The sequence below is a fragment of the Akebia trifoliata genome, chromosome 13, assembly GCF_017979445.1.
Source record: "Akebia trifoliata isolate Shusen 1 chromosome 13, ASM1797944v1, whole genome shotgun sequence".
NCBI lineage: Eukaryota > Viridiplantae > Streptophyta > Magnoliopsida > Ranunculales > Lardizabalaceae > Akebia > Akebia trifoliata.
In genome coordinates this window covers 16,811,346-16,833,854 of record NC_141387.1, presented here as the reverse complement: position 1 = coordinate 16,833,854, position 22,509 = coordinate 16,811,346, and the positions used below count along the sequence as shown (strand labels likewise).

General features: G+C 33.3%; 1 protein-coding gene across 1 annotated transcript; it reads left to right on the top strand.

Moving 5' to 3' along the window:
- Positions 1–13,464: 13,464 nt before the first annotated feature.
- PSBR (photosystem II subunit R) lies at positions 13,465–16,739 on the top strand. The gene is made up of 5 exons (XM_086421392.1): positions 13,465–13,684; positions 13,977–14,035; positions 14,125–14,180; positions 16,348–16,400; positions 16,507–16,739. Exons 1-5 carry the CDS (start codon positions 13,528–13,530, stop codon positions 16,599–16,601), a joined length of 420 nt encoding a protein of 139 aa, XP_086277518.1. The 5' UTR covers positions 13,465–13,527; the 3' UTR covers positions 16,602–16,739.
- Positions 16,740–22,509: the final 5,770 nt, after the last annotated feature.

Genomic DNA, 22,509 nt, shown 5'->3' with positions numbered 1-22,509 from the left:
AAATGAAAATTTCGTCTCTCAGGGTCTTGTTGGAAAGTCAATTGTCAGAAGCAGATTGGGTTCGTCAACGGTATGAAGAATTAAATTTGATCGAAGAAAAATGACTAAGAGCTTTGTATCACGTGCAAGCTTATCAAAGAAGAGTCGTCCGTGCGTTTGACAAAAAGATCAAGGCCCGTCACTTACAAGTCGGGGATTTAGTACTCAAAGATAATCGGACACCTATCTTTGACCCTAGAGGGAAGTTCAAACCAAATTGGGGAGGTCCGTTCATCATCAAAGAAATATTACCAAGAAAAACTGTCAGGCTTCAAGATCATGATGGAATCGAATTACTAGAACCAACCAACCTTGACCAAATCAAACGGTACTACATTTAAGGAGGCCATCTTTGGCCGAATCAATTCTCATATTACCCAGTTCAATATATCCTTTCTCAACCCCTTTGCAATCTTTTTCAAAAAAATATATATACCTTTTTCTTTCTCAGCCCGATCACCTAACCCATAGGAGGGAAAAATTCAAACTACGTTTTGGTCTGATCCCAAAATTTTGGGGCACGTAGGCAACCTAAGAAATTACTTCAGGCCCGACCACATCAAAATAAAAAAATAAATTCCCCGACAAAGAAAAAATCTAAAAAGAAAAAAAATTCAAAAGAAAAAAGAAATATCATCCAAAATGGGGAAGAAAATTCAAGGAAAAAGAAAATAATTTAAAAGGAAATGCCACATAAGGGGCATTTAGGTTTTTGAGCCTCAAAATTCATTTATTTTTATGCCCAGTCCTAAGCCTACCCATAAAAGTCCTTCTAAGTACCGTGCGAAAAGTCAAGGAAGATAGCAAAGCATGATCAGACAGCAATTTCATAAGGAAGAAAAGAAAAAAAAGAGAAAAAAAAAACTTACTAGGTTGAAAATCCGAAAAGGGCGACTTAGGAAAAAATTAAGGCAAGTTCGCAAGGTTGAAAATCCGAAAGGACAACTTTGGCAACAATCAGAGCAAAGAAAAAAGAAAGCTCGCTAGATTGAAAACCTGAAAAGGCGATCTAGGCAAAAGTTAGAGCAACAAAGAAAAAATAGAAAAAATCCCTGGGAATTAAAAAGCTAAGAGCGGTCCGATCTGAAACATCAGAAGTCTGAATGATCAATTTCAATACTTAACTTAAACCAGGCACAAACTCAGAAGTCACAAGTATCTTGTCTACGATCAATCTGAAAATTTTTACTTCCCCAAGTGAACCAAGGGAGAGAATGGTGAATTTTATGATGAGTCTCAAAAGGAAATAATTTTGTTCTCTTGAGCCTGACTGAAAACTTTCAATAAAATTAATCAAAATTAAAAGTTGAGTCTTTATTGTTCTTGTAGTAATCAAATATTTCAAACCTTCATACAAGGGGCATTTTCTTTTCCTTCTAAATATGTAGTTTCCCCTTTATACTAGGGATATTTTTTTTTTTTTGCATGATGTATTCAATTATCTCCAATGTCATGTTTGTTATCAAACTAGGGGTATTTTGTTTTTGAGCAATGTTAATCCTAAAAGATAATGGGAACCCCAAACTTAAGGTTACCCTCTTGATAACAATTTTTCAAAAAACCCTTGAGGTTCAAAAGAAATAAAAACTCAGGTTTTAAATTCATAAAACTTTTGGATAAAACCTTGAGGTTCAAACAAATGCATTTTGGATCTCACATAGGAGATAGGGCATTTATTCTGTCCCAGATCTATTCATTCCCAGATTTAACCACTCTTTTCCAGATTCATTTTCAATCATTCTTTTCCAGATTTATTCCTTCATTCTCAATTTTATTCAGCCAGATACCGTTGAAGGCTTTCTCGAAATTATGCTCAGTTGCCGTCAAGGGCTTTCTCAAAACTATGCTTAGTTGCCGCCGAGGGCTTTCTCGAAATTATGCTCAGATGTCGTCGAGGATTTTCTCATAACTTTGCTCAGATGTCGTCGAGGGCTTTCTCAGAATTATGCTTAATTGCCACCGAGGGCTTTCTCGAACTTATGCTCAAATTCCACGGAGGATTTTCTCGGAACTATGCTCAGATGTCGCCGAGGGCTTTCTCAGAATTATGCTCAGTTACCACCGAGGGCTTTCTCAGAACTATGCTCAGATGCCGCCGATGGCTTTCTCGGAACTATGCTCAAATGTCACTAATGACTTTCTTGGAATTATGCCCAGTTACCGCCGAGGGTTTTCTCAAAATTATGCTCAGTTACCGCCGAGGGTTTTCTCAAAATTATGCTCAGTTACCGCCGAGGGTTTTCTCAAAATTATGTTCAGTTGCCACCGAGGACTTTCTTGGAACTATGCTCAGATGCCGCCGAGGGCTTTCTCGGAACTATGCTCAGTTACCGCCAAAGGTTTTCTCAGAATTATGCTCAATTACCGTCGAGGGTTTCTCAAAATTATGCTCAGATGCCGCCGAGGGCTTTCTCGGAACTATGCTCAGAAGCCGTCGAGGGCTTTATCGAAATTATGCTCAGATGCCGCCGAGGATTTTCTTTGAACTATGCTTTAGATGCCGCCGAGGGCTTTTTCGGAATTATGCTCAGTTGCCGCCGAGGGCTTTCTCGAAATAATGCTTAGATGCCGCCGAGGGTTTTCTCAGAACTATGCTCAGATGCCGTCGAGGGCTTTCTCAGAATTATGCTCAATTGCCACCGAGGGCTTTCTCGAAATTATGCTCAAATGCCGCGGAGGATTTTCTCGGAACTATGCTCAGATGCCGCCGAGGGCTTTCTCAGAATTATGCTCAGTTACCGCCGAGGGCTTTCTCATAACTATGCTCAGATGCCGCCGATGGCTTTCTCGGAACTATGCTCAGAAGCCGTCGAGGGCTTTCTCGAAATTATGCTCAGATGCCGCCAAAGATTTTCTTGGAACTATGCTCAGATGCCACCGAGGGCTTTCTCGGAATTATGCTCAGTTGCCGCCGAGGGCTTTCTCGGAATAATGCTCAGATGCCGCTGAGGGTTTTCTCGGAACTATGCTCAGATGCCATCAAGGGCTTTCTCGGAACTATGCTCAGTTGTCGCCGAGGGTTTTCTCGAAATTATGCTTAGTTACCGCCGATGGTTTTCTCAGAATTATGCTCAATTTCCGTCGAGGGTTTTCTCGGAATTATGCTCAGTAACCGCCGAGGGTTTTCTCGGAATTATGCTCAGTTACCGTCAAGAGTTTTCTCAGAATTATACTCAGTTTATGCTCAAATTATGCTCAGTTATGCTCAATTTATGCTTAGTCTATGCTCAGATTATGCTCAGTTTATGCTCAGATTATGCTCAAATTGTGTTCAGTTTATACTCAATTTATATTCACTTTTTGCTCAGATTTTACTCAGTTCCAACTTAAACTCTTTGAAATTTATCTCAGATTTTAAGTGCACACACTTGCACAGTTGTAACATTAGTCAAGGAGAATTTTCTCAAATTCAAGGATCTGACACTATCAGTGAGAGTTCTCGTTCGATGACCTGAGAACCTTTTAGTTCGGGGAGAGTTTTACGCTCAAGGATCTGAACATCCCGACGAATTGCTAAATCAGGCTGCAAAATGAACTGTTACTAGCTTTGGCATTCGGATATCGCACTATTTACCAAAATAGATTTGCTATCTAGCCCTCGGCTAAAGAGGGGCATCTGTAGACTCCCCATTTTTGCATTCGCCTGATTAATCAACTCATCAATCCGATTGTAACGGTTCCCAATGATGGATGTTTGTTCCAATACTTTATTTTGTTACCAGATGTGTTTCAGAAATTCAGATGAGATATCTCGAACTAACAAAATTGTAAAAACCACACTACGCTAGGAAAATATAACCCCTAAAATATGGAAATCATCATTTTTCAGACAAAAATAAGTTTTACGATAAAAATCACTAAAAAATGACTAAATTACGAAAATTCCTCTAATCTCAAAACATTCCTAGAGCCTACATTACGCTTAGTAAAATCCTTTCAAACATATAAAATAACAAATAGAAACCAAATAAATCATTTCGCCAATTTTCACAGAATTCGATAAAATTACGAAAATGCCCCTCATGAAGTTCACTACCATTCCGCACAAATAATTTCATAAATGAAACAAACCAATATTTTCATCGAATTCCTTAAAAAAAATCTATTCTAAAACATCGTAGAACATCAAAAACCGACTTGAAACACAAAAAATCCTCTCCGAGGGAAAACGGTAATTTTACAAGTTTAATAATTAAAAATTCTGAAATTAATAAATAAAATATTAAATAATTAAAGTGAAATATTAATAAAATTAATTTAAAATTTTGAATCAAAAAAATCCATCAATCAGGCTCTTAGGAAAAATTGTTGATGGTTGCTAAGATATTTATTCAATGACCCCTTCATTTGGGGGTCCAAAGAATTAAAGATATAATAGAGGGGGGTTCTCCAAAAAAATTACAGTCAATCAAGTAAGACTAAAGTCAAGATCTTAAAGTCAATCAAGTAAGACTAAAGTCAAAATTAAAGTCAATCAAGTAAGACTAAAGTCAAGATATTAAAAGTCAACCAAGTAAAACTAAAGTCAAAATCTTAAAGTCAATCAAATGAGACTAAAAGTCAAAACCCTAATAGATTTTTAATTAAATAATAATTCTATTTAAAGCAATCCTAACTAAATAATAATTCTATTTAATAGAATTCTAACTAAATAATAACTCTTTCTAAGATAATTATAATTAAATAATAATTCTCTCTAAAAGAATTATAATTAAACCTTAACTCTATCTAAAAGGCACTTAAAAAAGTTTATAAATAAGAGACCCTATTTTCGTATCAAATAAAAAATCCTAAGAGAAGTAGGTCAAAAAGCTTCCCTAGCCTCCCATAAACCCTAATTTTGAAGTCCCAACTCCCTACCTAATACCCATACTTCGATTTTAGCTTGAAAAACACCTAGAAGCCCTTCAAAAATACCTCGAAATCCATAAATAAATATGAGGAATTCAGATCTAAGGAAGAGATACCTCGCCTCAGAGATCAGAAGTCAGATCTGGAGATAGAACGAAGCGAGAAATACTGTATAAGGAGTTACTCTATCAGATCTGAGGGAACGAGAATGTTGTCTTTGGAAAGGTATAAATTTCTTAATTTTTTTTTATTATTACTTGAGTCTTTTAGCGATGTAGTTTATTTGGGAATTAGTAGAGACCGGTGTTTGTCGGGTGGGGTTGGTGCCTAACACCTTCCAACCTCGTAACGTGATCCCCGGACCCGTATTTTCCTTTTGTAGATTAGTTTATTTACCTTTTAGAGTCAAAGTTCGGTTCTTAAACCGTAATAACTAGGTGGCGACTCCCAAACCTCAAAGGTCAAAAGCGGATCCGCACACCCCACGGATCGAGGGTGCTTTCATTCCCTCTCTTCGATATAATGGTGAACTCAAATCGTCGAGATTGATGATTGAAATGGTTAAGATCATGAATCATCGATCTCAATAATTTGTATCATTGATCTCAATAAGTCATCTTGAAGTCAAGATTGATGATTGTGACAAGGTCGATCTCGAGAATATGAATCATTGATATCATAATTTAAAAGGGGGGTCATGAGACAAAAGAGAGAAAACATTTACCAATGGTCTGTTTGATGCATGTAAATTCACTTTCCATAAAATTTGAGATCCATGGGAAAATGGTAGTGATGGAAAAATTAAATTCTATTTTTTAAGGACATCTAAAAAAATATCAGGGGAAAAAGAACAAATGAAGAGAAAAAGTGTCACACCTCAAAAATCCAACACGAATCCCAAAGATTCTCCCATTAGATCTTGAGGCATGATAATACAACCCATCCTATGATAACATATAATAATAGATGACATTTCAAGTTCTAGACTTATAATGCATCGAAAATTAAATTTTCAACTAATTAGTAAAATGCGAAAGCTAATAACAATTATATCCAAGATCCAAAATGAATCTCAACGATATAAAACTCAAAATAATAACATAATATGAAGCTAGTAAGAAATACTAAATAAATTGGCACGCAATGCCTTAATACTCTCAAAATAGAAGACATAAATAACCTAAACTTTAAATACTACTCAAAATGATGAAGGTAGCTACTCATCAACATACTCAACCTTAGGTACCCCCTCATATATCTCCTCTTCAATAGCTAAAAAGATAGAAATGGTGAATGGTAGGGTGAGTAAGAGGAATTACCTAACAAACAATCTATCATTCTAATATCTAGTTACAATATGCAACCTATAATAATACTGAGATTTAAATCATGATAATTCAAATAAAGACTAATTAAAACAAAAAAACTTGAACAAATATAATACGCAATAGTCTATCAATCATATCATATAAAAAATAGCAGGTCTTTCATGCTTTCAAATTAAAAACATATATCCATATTCTCTGGTGTATTATGTTTGTAATCGATAATAAAATTGAAGGACATGTCGATATATCCACATCGACTATAGAAATTTATTATTTCAACCTCTGGTGTGAAATCCTACCATTTTTATTTGGTTTTGTGGCTGGTCTAACATGCCATAGTTGGGTGACCATTTATTCGTCTTAAAATGGTCATTGACCAAGAACCCAATATTAAATTCAACTAACGATAAAGTCAACCCTTTGATGACTACAGACTCTTACTGATCATTAACTATCCCGAGAGAAAATTCATCACATCTAAGTCTATCAAGAAGCAGTACAATGTGAACTTCAACTATCTCTATACTATACAAAGACCATATTTACACTTAGATGTTCCCAGGAAAAAAGCGAAGAAACTATTTAATTTCACGAGTTGTATTATTTTCTAAGATATCTCATACTAACAAAAAGAATAGAACATTAAGTGTTATCCTAAATTGACCCACCACTTCCGAAAATATATTAACACATTAATCATTCTAAGTTTTCAACGACCCTTTTCTGATAAACAAAAATTAGTTTTGCATTGAGTATATACATATTGTTTCTTTCTATTGAAAATACAAACAAGGTATGGTAGTACCCTTTAGTGACATCTATGCTTCAATCAATCCATCCATGAATCATAACCCACATGATCATGAGAACGTGAGATATTCATATATTATATCTATTTATCATGCATAATGTGGCATAGCCACTACATAAGGTTGGAGTCATTGTCTCATCCATCAATCGATAACATAAATTCTCTCTATCCATTCATCAATCCATCGATAAATCATTTACCATTCTAAGTATCTATCAAAATACATTCTTTTTAAAAAAAAAAATTGTGATCTTAAGGTACCAACCATCTCCATATGATGGTCTTGGTTAAGTAGAAAGACTTGAAAAACACAATAAAATATAAACTAGTTAAAGTTATGAAAATTTGACTAATTGTCAAATATATGATTTTTCAAACGTAAAACAGTTTTTTGAAAATAAAAGTCTTAATCACGAGATCTGACATCATATAATTTTTTAAATTTAATTTAAAGGAAAAGTCAACTATAATGGAGATTGAAAATCTGCAAAAAATGTCGAAATTAGTGTTTTGTTTTTGAACCCAATAATTAAATTTTAATTCTTTGAGTTTTTTATTTTGAAACTATTTTTATTATTTCTAAATGAGGCGAATTCCTTTATTATCATTAAATACCTCAAAGTACCTGAAAAACTAAAATTAAATATGGCATTTACCATTTTTAATGAAAATAGGGACAGGCAATTGACATAATGTTTGATCGACTGAACCCAAGAGATGTTGAGGTAATAGGTCGATCAACCGAGGTGGTGGGTCGATTGAGCTTTTCTTGGGTCATCCGAACCCAAAAATATCATAAATTTCATTCCTTCACGAGACAATAGGTGGGTAGATCGAGTGTAAATTTTTTTTTGTTATCTTCTTATCCATTTTCACCCCAAAATCACCTACAATCCTTCCATAGTTTTCTAAACCATTGATAGTTATAATAAATAATAGACATACTCATTTTCTACCTTTTAACACGTGATTAAAGAATTGAAACTATCTAATCATTGATGTTTTTTAAGAATGTGCCCTTAGATTAAAATTCAAATCTAGTTCTTTGATTTAAAATGATTTTTTACTTAAAAACTTAACAACTAAAGGGTAAAAAGGGAAGAGGTCCTACTTCAATGCACCTTCTACAAAGTAATAGCTCCAAGATCTAGTCCCAAAGGTCAACTTTGTTCACTTTCCAACCTTCTTCTCTGATGAACACACGATTTTCTTGAATCGATGTGAAGTCCTTAACAAGACAAATATTTCTTCTTGAATTCCACTCTACTGTAACACCCCGAATTTTTAATTCGTATCTCGAGAAAAAAATAAATAGTGAAATTTTAAGAAAATCTTGAAAGTGGGATTTAGGGATAAAACTTTAGGATGTTTCTGATCATTTTTAATGGAATCTAACCTCACCATTGGATTCAAAATGATCGAAAAACATACTTTAGCCTGTAAGCACGCTCAAATGTGAGTCCGAATATAAAGTTGCAAAATCCTCGATTACCGGGTCGGACCAGGCTAAAACAGTGACTTTTTGTTAGAGGAATAATTTTTAAAATTCGATCATACCATTGGGTTTATAACAAAAAATTATTCAACATAGACTATTTATTTGTCATTTTTGGAGATCAGGAAGTCGAATTATCGTCAAAAACGAAAACGACATCAAGTTTAGGGGTCACATCAGGCTAAAAATGTAAAATTTTTATGGAGACATAATTTATAGAAATTGACTACACCATTAGATCCGGAACGAAAAATTAGGTGAAATAGAGTATTCATTTGCCAGTTTTGGAGTCCGGATGATCAAGTTATCATCGATCGAAACAATTGACAAAATACCGAATTCGTCCCACATTTTATTTAAATAATAATTTTAATTTTTTTTTTATATGTCATCTTCCCCAACGCGTCCATACGGCCGAGACATATAAAAAAAAATGAATTTTTTTTCTCTTCGATCTTCCATCCCAGATCTCTCACAAACGGCTCGCCGTCGACGATCGACGCAGAAGGGAGAAATGTCCGCAGCTACGTTCTCTACAAAACCCACCCAACCTTTCTTTGTTTCACTTTCTATTTTACCCGATATCGTAAAAAATCAGCCGTATTTGGATACGGAAGTTTCGAAACTTTGACCTCAGATTTCGTCCGTTTCGGGGTCAAACCGTCTTCCGACGCAGAAGGGAGAAACGTCCGCAGCCTCATTCTCTACATAACCCAACCAAATTCCTTTCATTTTCTCACCTTTTTCACCCCGTATAGTCAAAAATCAGCCGTATTTTTATACGGAGATTTCGTAACTTCAACCTCGGTTTTCATTGGTTTCGGGGTCAAACCGCCTTTCGTCGTAGAAGGGAGAAGAGACGAGCACATCGAGATCTTCGAAACCACCGGGCCGGTTTCAAAAATCAGCTGCTTCGAAGTTCGGTCCATCTCGATTTCCGTGCTGATCGCCTCGATTTCCGTGCACATGCTTCAATTCCGTCGCCTAGTGATTGTAAGGAACTCTCAATTTCTATTAGTAATCGTAGATTGTGAAAATTGCATTTAGGATTTTATTGAAAAAAAAATTTGATGTATTTTCGAAATGTAGAATTCTTTTGTCATTTCAAAAATTCACGGCAAAAATTGCATGATTGATATGTTTAATTGTATTTTTAACAAATTATACGTGGGTAAGGTATTTTAACGGGTTATTTCCATCAATTGGGTCTTGTGCACTGCTCGGACCCCGTTTTGATATAAAATTTGTTTTCTTTTTCAATATTATTGATAAAAATAAATTCGTTAGTTGGAAAATGTGATTTAATATTCAATGAACTCATATTGAGTTGATGAATATCAGAAAATGGATGTTTTATTGAAGAGATTGAAAATTGTAAAAATTGAAAAAAGGGAAAAAGGGTATGAAACGGTAAAATGTCAGAGTCACACCCGAGGGGTGATGTCTGCATTTTACGTTGTTGTGTTGTGTGCAGGTTGGTGAACAGATATCCATGGATAATATTTTTGGTTGCATGTTTATTTAAATTTCTGTTAGCGCGAGGCGCTCCGTTATGTTATTTATTTTAGGCCGGGTGGCCACACTTGCATGGTAGGAAACTGGATATCTATTCTCAACCTTGTATTGTTAATTTCTCTTTTGTTTTCAAATGAAAATAATATATATATGTACCTATTTTGTGAGCTGTTAAAGAGTTTGTGAATGCCTGAAGGGATAGTGCGTCATATTATCCGGAGTGGTGTACTATCCTGGGATGTACGGTAGGGACCACCAAGCTCATACGTGGTATGGGACGCGTATGAGAGTGGAGTCACAACTGGAATCCGGGTTTATTCCTCTCTATCTTTACCAGTGAACTTGTAATGTAAAGGTGGATGTACGCCTGATAGGCATAGACGAAGATGATTGGTCAGTGATCACTAACAATCTATAGTAGTCGAACGTTCTGACACATCGAAAAGAGACCCATTGCTTACGGTCACGTCAAACGGCCAGCCTGAGCCGGATAAATGGTCAACCAAACATGGTAAACAGCGACCAGCCACAAAATCAAGAACTAAAAACCAGAGAGAAATTGTAACATCATGTCCCGACTGGGAGCGATCCAGTCGTGAATCCCAACTCTCTAATTCCAATACTCCACCATTGTGTATTATGTATCTGTTGCTTATTTTGATATATAAAATGAAATGCATGTTTAATGTTTCCATTTGATCAATTAGATTTGTATAAAAAGAAAATGTTATAGTAAGTAATGCTGATTGATCTGATGTCAGTTTTAAAATGTTTAATTGCTCATCCCTGGCTATATGTACCAGTTAATCGTAGTTTATTCTGTAAAATTTTGTTTATTTTAAAATGATTCAGTATGTTTATTCGTTCATGTTAGGAGAGGTTATTGGCAGAAATTGTTGCTTCCTTACTGGGTAACCATTGTTACTCACCCTTTCCTTCTCCATTTTTTTTAGTTTCAGATCTGAAGCTTGGCGAAACAAGTGTAGAAAACGAATGAGGATCATCTGGTTGGTCAGATAGACAACTAGAGTCCGTCACCTGATAAGTACTAGGACTATACCCCTTAGTGGTGTCAGTTTCTCCAAGTAGTCTTATGGATTTGTCTTGAGTGTTAGGAATTCTGTTAGAGTGAGGAATTTTGTATAATCTTGTATATAATTTTTCTTCTTCCGCACTCTGATCTATCGAACATTATTAGACGTATATAGGCTTCCGCTAGTATTATATTTTATTTGTTATATGCAGGATTGTATGTCGTTTATCAGGTGCAGGTTGAATCACCTTGGAATGCTAACATAAACAGAGGAGACCATGCCGAAATTTCGAGGTGCCACCTCGTACCTTGAAATCTGACATGGGGATTTGTGTTAGTGTTCGGCGGGGCGTCACACTACAATCCTCGAATCAATTTTTCTAACTCTACGAAAGATAGGGTTAGGATCTGCCTTTGTATTTGGAGAAGAGAATAAAAAATCTATAAATTTCTAATAAGTTTGGTATTTATAGTAAGTTAAGAACGTAAACATCATGTTTTATTTTTATTTTTTATTTATTTTGTTTAAAAAGTGTCTGTCCTGGACTCCAATGTTTACAAATTTATAGTCTATTTTGGATAATTTTCTTAAAAAGAATCAAATGTTGTCGAATTTTTTAAAATCATTTTTTTTAATATCTTTTAATGACCAAACTCAATCATTAATGAAATTTTCTCGAGATACATAATAGATATCTAAGAATAACATAGAGGGGTGGAGTAGGAGTGGGGTGAAAAAATAAGAAGAAAAGGACGAGATAAAAAAAATATATAAAAATGGAAAGAGAACGAAGGAAGGGGTCGATGGTGATGATGATGGTCGATGGTGATTGTGGTAGTTATGATATAGTTGTGGTGATGGTAGTGATGGGAAAGAAGAAAAGGCGGAGCAGGGGGAGGGGGTAGAGGAAGGAGGAAGAAGAGAAAGAAGGAGACAAATAGGAGAGAAAGAAAGGATGGAGGGTAGTTGACGGCAGTGATCAACGATGACGACAACTAAGCTTGTCGATGATCATTGTGCTGGTAGTGGGGAAGATGAAGAAAAGAAGATTAAGATTTTGTTGGAGATGGAATTTAGGGATGACTTTCCTTTTTCCACCTATCCCCATTGAAAAATAAAATCCTCACTTTGCTGGATTTTTATCTTATATGGAAAAAAAATCAAATCAAACAATGAATAATACGATTTTCCATGAAAAATGAAATTCTAACCCATTTAATTGGGTAGTCAAGCACATCCTAATTGGACTACAAACCATGAAGTTACCACAAAATAATTAGGGTGGATTTAGAAAGAAGTCCTACTAAAAACCATAGTTTTAAAACTCATATTGTGGATTGAAAACATACCAAGTTTATTCGAACTAACTTTTAATCCCCAAAACTCGATAGAAACCATTTGTCGAGTCAATTTAGGAAATCGTCTTGTGGAATAATCAACTTGGCCAGGTCAGTTTAAAATGTATCGGCTTATGTTAGAAACTCAACTAATTTTTGTGATTATATTTAATATTTTGCGGAAAAAAAACATTATTATTTATGTTTAAAATAGTTTAAAATATTTAAATATTTTTATTTGACTCATCCGAGTTGAAGATATATGACTTGACTTGATAGATTTGAATATGAGTTTTAAAACTAGGAAAGTTTACCAAAATGGTACAATTTTTTAATTTGTTTACAAAATGGTACATTGTATATCTTATTTCCGAAAATAATAATTTAACGTTTTCAAAAATATTTTATTTTACCAAAATGGTAAAAACAGTGTTTAATGCCAAAAATGGCTCTTTATAAAAACAATGTACATATCCCATGTTTAAATAAATGGATAGAAATATAACTGTTTTAGTACGGTGATATTTCCTTTCAAGATTTAGTTTATTCATCACTTTGTATTAAAACAGTTATATTTCTATACATTTACTTAAATAGGGGATATGCATATTATTTTATAAAAATGATATTTTTCATTTTGATAAAATAAAATAGTTTTGAAAACATTGATTTATCGTTTTTGGAATTAAAATGAATAATGCACCATTTTGATAATTTTTCGATATCATATGCATGTTTTGGTAAATTTGCCTTAAAACTACATGTCAAGATACCGTTTGACACAATATTGTTCCCATTTAGAAAAAATAAGATAAAAATAGCCCATTTTGATATTTGATAGCTTCTGGAATAAAATCCCGTATTCTGTGGACCTCATTTAGCTCAGTGGGATAACCACACAAAATATTTTCATTTCTAACAGAAAGCCCACAGAAAAATACAAGGAGAAGGATAAGGTTCGAATACCATTATCAAGATTCAGCCACACAATTAGTTACACGTGTCATCTAGAAAGCCACTCTTACTATTGTTTTGTTCACTCTTTTCTTGTTCAAACAAATTGAGTTGGAGAGATATATAGAAATCAAGAGGAAGAAAATAAAACAAGCTGAAAGAAATGGCAGCCTCTGTGATATCACCACTGAGTTTGAAACCTTGTGCTGCTTTTGTAGAAAAATCAAGAGTTACAGGACTACCCTCCCTTGCAAGGTCTTCTTCTTCCCTGAGAGTTGAAGCCAGTGGTGGCAAGAAGATCAAGACTGACACACCTTATGGTTAGTATTTATTTTTGGTTAAATTCGTGAAATTTTCATCATGAATTACATCAAGAATATTTGTAGAGTCATGTTCATAATTATAATAAATTATTTATACATGTAATAGTCGTTAGTTAGCTTAGTTTCCAAAACTTTTCTAGATTTGTCTAAATCAAACCGAACTGAATCCAAACTTGGTTTCTAGATTTGTAACACCTACTACAAGCAATGTATAAGTTGCTTTGTGTTTTCATAATAGTGTCTTGTAGCTATTCTTAAATAAATAAATAATTAATTATTATTATTGCAGGACCTGGTGGTGGTATGAACCTAAGGGACGGTCTCGATGCATCAGGAAGGAAGGCTAAGGTAGAAATATATATCATGTAGATGTATGCATATTATACAATTTTAAATATCAATTTATATGTTTTATGATCTTCCAATATTTGTTTCAGGGAAAGGGTGTTTACCAATTTGCTAATAAATACGGTGCTAATGTCGATGGATACAGGTGAGAAATCAAAATTTTCCCAATTTCCACACCAATTTTCTTATAATATGTCAGCTAATGAAATTATACCTTACACACTGACACTATAGAAAGATAGATGGATATGAGAAAACCAGAAAAATGGGTAACGACAACTCGATAGGAGCAATAGTCTTTGATCCCTTCCTTGACTAGCATTGTCAAGAAATTTATATTAAAATAAATATCATGGAACCCTATATATGAACATTGATTTTTCCTCAAGAACCCATTGTCAAGATAAAATTATCATCCTTCAACCCCTGAATATCTTTTTCAATCTTAAAATCTCACAAACAATATAGGGTTTGTAGGGAGGTTGAAAATTATGGGTTTTTTTGGGGAAGAAACCCAAAAATAATGTTTATTGTTTATATAACCTCTCGAATTCTCCTTAATTTTTTCAAAACCTTTCTTGAACTTATGTGGAATGATTGTTGAATCCGATTAGGTAACTAGTCCTTTTAGAACTTGAAGAGCTTTTCTCATCCAAAAAGAAACCCAAATCGGAGGGCTTGCGGAGAAGAAATGGGAAAAGTTTATGGCAATTAAACAAAAATGGCTATTCGTACCCCCCCCCCCCCCCCCCCCCCCAAACACCATATTTAATTTCTTTGCTTGGTGTGTCATAAAAAAAGTTAGTGTGGGAATATAACCTCTCTCTCTCTCTCTCTCTCTCTCTCTCTCTCTCTCTCTCTATATATATATATATATATATATATATATAACTAGGTTCGGGTTCAACAGCCAAAATCCTGGATAAAATTTTGTCTTATATGAGTTGAAAGTTCTAGAATGGCCTGATTTTTTGTGAGGATGATCTCCGTGGTGAGGTGATCATCCTCACAAAAAATCAGCCCATTCTAAAACATCTAACCCCATGAAAAATGATTACAAACTAACTATTAAAAATTTACGATCCACGATTCTTCAATTTGTAAACTAGGGTTAGAAATGTGAGAATGGCCTCCTCACCATAGGGATAATCCTCACAAAAAATCAGCCCATTCCGAAAATTTTAGCCCATATAAGACAAAATACTTTGTCTAGGAATTTTTCAAATGAATGCTACCCATATATATACATTGAGTCGTGTTGGAGTAACATTGAAATTGACATCGTTTGGGACATTGGTGTGCACAAAACCATTGATGCATCTCACTCATATCTCGATGAAAAGCATCTATGGTTCTATAGACACATCCATGTCAGCAATGTACCAAACAATGTCAATTTTAATATTACTTCGGCATTTTCCGTAAAGATTTTGTAGTAAATGCTTTGACAATCAATGCCAACATGATAAATATATTTATTATGTAAAAGACTAACAAACTCCGTCTTTTTCATTATATATATTTGTTAGTTATCATTCCTCATATATATATATATATATATATATATATATGGGAAATGTTCAGCACCCTAAGCTTTACCCTACACTTTAACAAACGTTTTTGTCTTACATGGGTTAAAAGTTTTGGAATGGGCTGATTTTTGGTGAGGATGATCTCTATGATTAGAAGATCATCCTCCCCAAAAATCAGCCCATTCCGAAATGTTTAGCCCCATGTTTACAAGTTGAAAAATTGTGGACCATCCATTTTTTATAAACCATTTTTGATGGGGTTAGAAGTTTTGGAATGAGCTGATTTTTGGTGAGGATGATCTCCTCACCACAAAGATCATCCTCACCAAAAATGAGATCATCCTCACCAAAAATCAATCTATTCCAAAACTTTTAACCCATGTAGGACAAAACACGTTTGTTAAAGTGTAGGGTAAAGCTTAGGGTGGGGAACGGGACCCTATATATATATAGGATTAGGATCTGTATACACATATGATACCAACTCTTTAAATGCAAAATCCAATGGTTGAGATTTATCCTCGGGATAAGTATCTCTGAGATTTGTGTTTTCAAGATACTCTTAAATCTCAATCATTGGATTTTGTGTTTAAATGGTTGGGATCATGTGTTTTTTCATGAGTCATTTTGAGGAGTCAACGGATCCATATATATATATATACTACTATAATTATAACTTCTATTTTACATGAATTTAACTAAAACAAAAAAACCACCTAAATAATTGTATTTGTAGATTTATTAACTGATCTTTATGTATATGTGATGTTTGATATCCAGCCCAATCTACTCACCGGAAGAATGGTCTCCAAGTGGTGACGTCTACGTTGGTGGTAAGAAATCCATCTAAAATATAATTATCTCCATTGTAATTATAATTTTTTTTTTAATTCTTGTGAAATAACATTTTTTTTTTTGGTTGCAATATATGAAATGCAGGTACCACTGGTTTGTTGATTTGGGCTGTTACCCTTGGTGCTCTTCTACTTGGGGGAGCCCTCCTTGTCTACAGCACAAGTGCTTTAGCTCAGTAGTCTGTATGTGATCTATAATGTTCTAGTTTGGGTTCCTAAGTTCACAAGGGCATACTCTCTATTACTCCCTTGTTGCTCTGTTGATTTGTGTTGTATAATTCGACATCATAATAATTATCATTATGGTCATTGTCATCACTCTCGCTGAAGCCTTGTCCAATTATAGGGGTCCACTTAGTTCTATCTTAAACCCATGGTTTTAAATATCGTCCACTAACGAGACCGAGACGACCCGTACGATACGTCTCGTCCATCAATGAAATGGAAAGACAAGTCAGACGTATTGGATGAGATTTAAAACCATGGTTCAATTTACTTATTGATTAACGAGATGATTCAAATATATCGGAGACCTCATCTGAAATGACTCGGTCTCATTAATGGACGAGACTGAGACAATCCGTATGATATGTCTCGTCTATCAATGAAATGGAAAGACAAGTCAAACGTATTGGATGAGATTTAAAATCATGGTTCAATTTACTTATTGTTGAATGAGATGATTCAAATGTATCGGAAAACTCATCTGAGATGACTTGGTCTCATTCATGGACGAGATGGCAAAATGAGTTTTAAAACCATGTTTAAAACTTGTCCAAGACAGAGATGATTCGATTTCACGCATGTGATGGGTTTCCAATTAAATCATCTTACACTGTCTCATTTGACAATTGAGATTTTGAACATCTTAGCCGTGTAAGTAAAATTTGGCCGAGTCAATTGGGATTTCGTATTTTGACAAAGAACTTCCGAATATACCTTATTTTATCAAAAAAAAAAAATTTATTAATTTATCTAATACCTGACGGGATGACTCGTTTGATACAACTCGATGTTGGCCATGAATGAATTGAGACGTAAAACTGAGATTTTAAACCATGCTTAAGCAATATCTTTTGCTATGGCAAGTAAGTAGTTTTGTTTTCTTAAGTTCATTTTAATATACTAGTGGGTACTGCGGTTATACATAACATGTGCATATATAGGACATTGATGAAGATTTTTGAGTAAAATAGGACATTGAAAAATGATATTTGATTATTACTTAGGATTTTATATTTGAGAATGAAAATGTAAAGGAATAAAATGACTTCAATTTTTAAGGTTATTGAGTGATGTAAGTCAATTTTTATTAAACCTGAAAGATAAGAGTTGGTGATGAATTCCCCCCTGTTATATTATGTGTCCTCCCCGGTGTGTACAGTTGATAATCAGATAAAGGCAATACAGTAACCCACTGACAGGAAGGCGTGGGTGTCAAAAGATACTCTTACATTCCGTTTTAGAAGAGGGATGCCTTATTGAATCAATTCGACCTACCGACACTAGTTTCGGTGTACAAACCTGAGTGGCTGAAATAGTTGTGTTCCACTGTCACTCCGTCCTAAATTTTATTACAATATGTGCTTTCCCGGACAATTAAAATAAATAATGAGTAAAAAATTATTGCTCAAAAAAATTTAAATAAAAATTAATCCTAATCTATTTCTAAATTGGTTTTAAAGAAAATATGATCTTCTTCTTCATTCCGCGTTCAAGATTTGTCTCCTACAAGGAAAAAAGAAAATTTAAAAACATGAAATAAAAAATAAAGTAAAATAATAATAATAAAAAACTTAAAAAAAGAAAGAAAAAGAAAAACTAAGAAATTTAGAAAATTTTCTTGATACTTCTCGATCCAAAAAATTAATTACGCAAATCCCTGACAATGGTGCCAATTGTTTGTCGTAATGATGCCTCTGAAAAGGATAAGAACAAAATATAAAATTATAATTAAAAACCTATTTTAGATTGACAAGTAGGGTCGTTCTACTAAGGAATGGGGGACTAATATATCAGATTTCAAATAATCAAACGAAAAAAAAGTGTGATTTTGACAACTAAACTAAAAACTAATTAAATTAACTAAAAAAGGTCTGAATTGAAAAACTTCTAAGGAGAATGAATAAAGTCAAGACAATTAATTTAAATCAATTTATTTTTCAAATTCTTATTGAATAACTCAAATCAAGAAACTGGTAAAGGTAATTGATTTGGAGGATTTAACATTAATTAACCAAATAATTAAATATTTAAAATTACTTAAGATTTCCTTCTCTTTAATAGTTTTATCGTCCAATGATTCAACATGACAGTGGGCATCCAATATAATGGGTTGTATCCAATAGTAACGGATCGCCCCCGAAATGAAGAATAAGAAGAAATAAATTGAGAATATTGAAGATACAAGATTTTGAAGATAAATCTATTTTAATAATAAAAATATCAAGAACTAGAAGAATAAACTACAAATAAATAATAACCTTGACTTCATCAATATCCCTACATTGAGAAATTAGTCAAGATTCACTCTAGAAATCAACAAATAAATATATGAAAAAATAACTTATCTTCTACTGAGTTTTGAAAAAAATACTTGTCTTCAAATTTGCATAAAATAATAACTAAAACCTAAAAAAAAAAAAAAAAAGATATTAGGAGAGGAGAGGAGAAAGGGATCAAAGAGAAAGAGAAGAGAACCTAAAAACTAAAAAGTTAAGGTCTTTTTATAAATAAAACCTAGTGTTATTTGGCAATACGTTTTCGTCCTTTTTCACCCGAATCTGATCTTCTACGAGAAATATAAATATGTTCCCCTCTCAATTAGAGTTATAACCCCACTGACCTTGCCCGTTTCGATAATCAAGTTAAAAGTTACGTTCAAAATTGTGAAACATGATAGACTTGGAGTCTCTGACTTGTTACGTATTTTTGACCAATTCTAAGTTTGAAGGATATTTTCTTTGTGAAATACAAATTGTTTCTCCTCTGAATCAATTTTATAACCCTAATTTTTTTTTTTTCGATAAGTAAATCAAAAGTTATGGACAAAACGATATGACGTGACAGATTTAAAACTTGATTCTGTCAATTCAAAATCATTGGATCTCTTGGACCGTGCTTTGACTTTAACCTTTGACTTCTGACTTTGTTCTTTTTCCACTCTTCGATTTTTCAATTTTCATTTGTTTTTGCCTGTGAGAAATAGACATATAATTAAACCCTCAAAATTCGTAAAAATACATGTAATTTAGTTAATCAAATATAATTTATGATGAATTAACTATTATGCATGATTTTATGAAGAAATCGTATTTCTAAGTTAGAAAATATGGTTAAGTACTCTATAAAATAATGAAAAAATACACACTTTTAGGCACTTAACAATGCCAATAAAAATTATAATCCAAAACCCAAATCATAACAAAAACCCAATGAAAATGCAACTCTCAACCATAATCTGATGAGCAATGATAACAACAACATGGAAATTAACCCTAAACACCCCAAAAAATTAAAAATTGTAAACTTAAAAAAAAAAAAAGGAGTTTGAAGATGAGTGGTTTTGACTTTTGAGAAATTTAAAAAAAAAAAAAAACATAAGAAAATTCACACCTATAGAAATGAAGGGTTTGATGATTCTAAAAAATCAGCAATTAAAAAAATACATAAGAATGGTTTGCTGATTTTTTAAAATCAGTTAAAAAATATATACCAAAATCCGTCATCTTCATCCGTTGATTTGGGATAGAAATTTTTAAGGTTTTCTTCTACCCTTGTTCTCCAAACCTCATGCCAAGTCAGAATTTTAAAACTTAACCTCAAGGCTCAATACAAGATAAGATTATTCAAACGATGAAAGAAAAAACCCTAACATTTTTTTAGGTGGATTATGTGGTTAAATGATGGGTTGAAGATGGAATAAGAAGGGGAAAATAGAAGATTTAAGATGAATGCTTTTGATAAGAACACCAATCAAGGTTTTGAGTTGAAGGAGCAGGAAACTCAAAGCTTTTACGCTGTGTTTGGATTGAGAGACATGGAGAAAAGAGAAGAGAAAATAACTGAGTTTCTCATCATTTTTCTTATTTGGATTGTTAAGTGGGGAAAGAAGAAAGAAGAATTGGAGAGAAGAGGAGAGTTATTTTCTCTTCAAAAGTGGAGAAAAGATGAGAGAAATGGAGAGGAACCCTTTTAAAATATTTTATAATTCTATCTCTGCCCCTAGATCTCTTTTAGGCTATTTTAAATATTTTGTCCCAGATTCTCTCTTGTCAATCCAAACACGGTCGAGAGAAATTGAGTTTCTCTTCTTTTCCCTTATATTTTCTTCTTTTAATGAGTTTTTCTTTTCTCTACTTCTCTTAATCCAAACATAGCCTTAATCTAAGTTGTTTTCAGGAAAACAAATAAAAAATCAATGGTTTCAAAAAAATACCACAACTCCAAAAAAAAAAATCTAAATTGGTATTAAAGATGAACAATCAGAGATTTAAGTTGAATGGTTCTAAAAGGAAAAAATAAATAAAGGTTTTGGGTTGAAAGATATGAAAAATCGAAGCTTTTAAGCTGAGTGGTTGACCAGTGTCTCAACACACTAATTTATTTGCATTTTTCTTAGACATTTACCTCGATTTCCATTCTTATTTTACTATACTAAGTAAATAATTATGTTAAGTCTCGAATTATTTTGTTGCATATTCCACCATGTTAAAAATGTTTATTTACATGAAATAATTGCATATATAAAAAATTTGATTATGCGCATGTTTATTGTATAGGTCAAATATCAAATCATTGAAGAAGAATTCAAAATCAAGAAACTAATTTTGCATTACAACCAAGAGGACAAATGGAAAAACCTAGTCAAAATTCAGCCCTAAAAGTGTTGATGTCATCACCGCGCCATAGTGGAATTTTAATGGATCATCCTAATTTTTTGGGAGTTTGCTGTAAACATGTCAGCAAATGCAATTGAGGCTCAAAATGGATCCTCTCTCTAATGGTGATTTCCATCCATTGTCTTTAGCTTAACTTGAATTTCTATTAGTTTAATTTTCAATAAGCTTTGTTTTCTTTTAGTCACTTAAAAAACACAAAAACATATTTTACATGTTGGTTAGATTCAATTTCATACTCTTTGCTTAATTCTAACCCCTTTCTTAGTGTTCGACCCTCACTTGCCTTCCAAGTTTGGTTTTAAATTTAAATTCTTTCTATACATATCAGAATTTTGGCATCGCTGCTTGGCAAAAGTTTAGTAACTTCAGTTTTGAGTGAATTTGTTTCTTTCTATTTTATATTTTTAGTTTTTAATAATCCAAAAAAATCAAAAAAAAAAAAAAAATTTCCATTACAATCAACAAACCAAAAGAAGGTCATTGTAAAAATTTGGTGACCAAAAGTGCTAACGTCACCGCGCGGTTGTGAGTAATCACGGCGATGCGGTAAAATTTTGGACTTTTGTCCTCTAATTTTTATAGCAACTCTCTGGTAGTCCCTGTATTGTAATAGCAGACTTTATTTTTTATTTCTCTTTTTTGTTCAGTTTCTGACCTTTTATTTCTTTTTTTAGGTTTGTGATTCTTTGGAGGAAAAGACTTAAAAAATCATCTAAGAGTCCAGGAGCAAATATAAATTCTTTTTGTTTTTTCCTTTATTTAATTTCATTTTAGATAGGTCTAATTTTCTGTTTTAGATACTCTTTGTATTAAGTTCATTGTAAATTTTCATTAGTTTTTAATTATCCAATACGACTTGGATTGTAATATACTAAGGAATGACGACAGTTGGATGAAACCGTCACGGCTCTTTAGGTTCGTATACCAAATCTAGAATTGGTGGCCTAAGTTGACATCCTCCTGTCTAGTACAAAAGGTAATTTCACAATACCCATGCCTCCTTTGCTAGTGGTCTACTCCTTGATTTTGTTTGTTACTTTCTATTTGCACACATTTGGACTTTTATTTTCTAATTAGTAAAGTGCACCCCTCTTCACGGGATGACCCAATAAGATAAGGATTGGAAGCCATTACCAATTCCTTACTCTAATTAGGATAATTAACTCACTAGTCACCAATTCAAATAA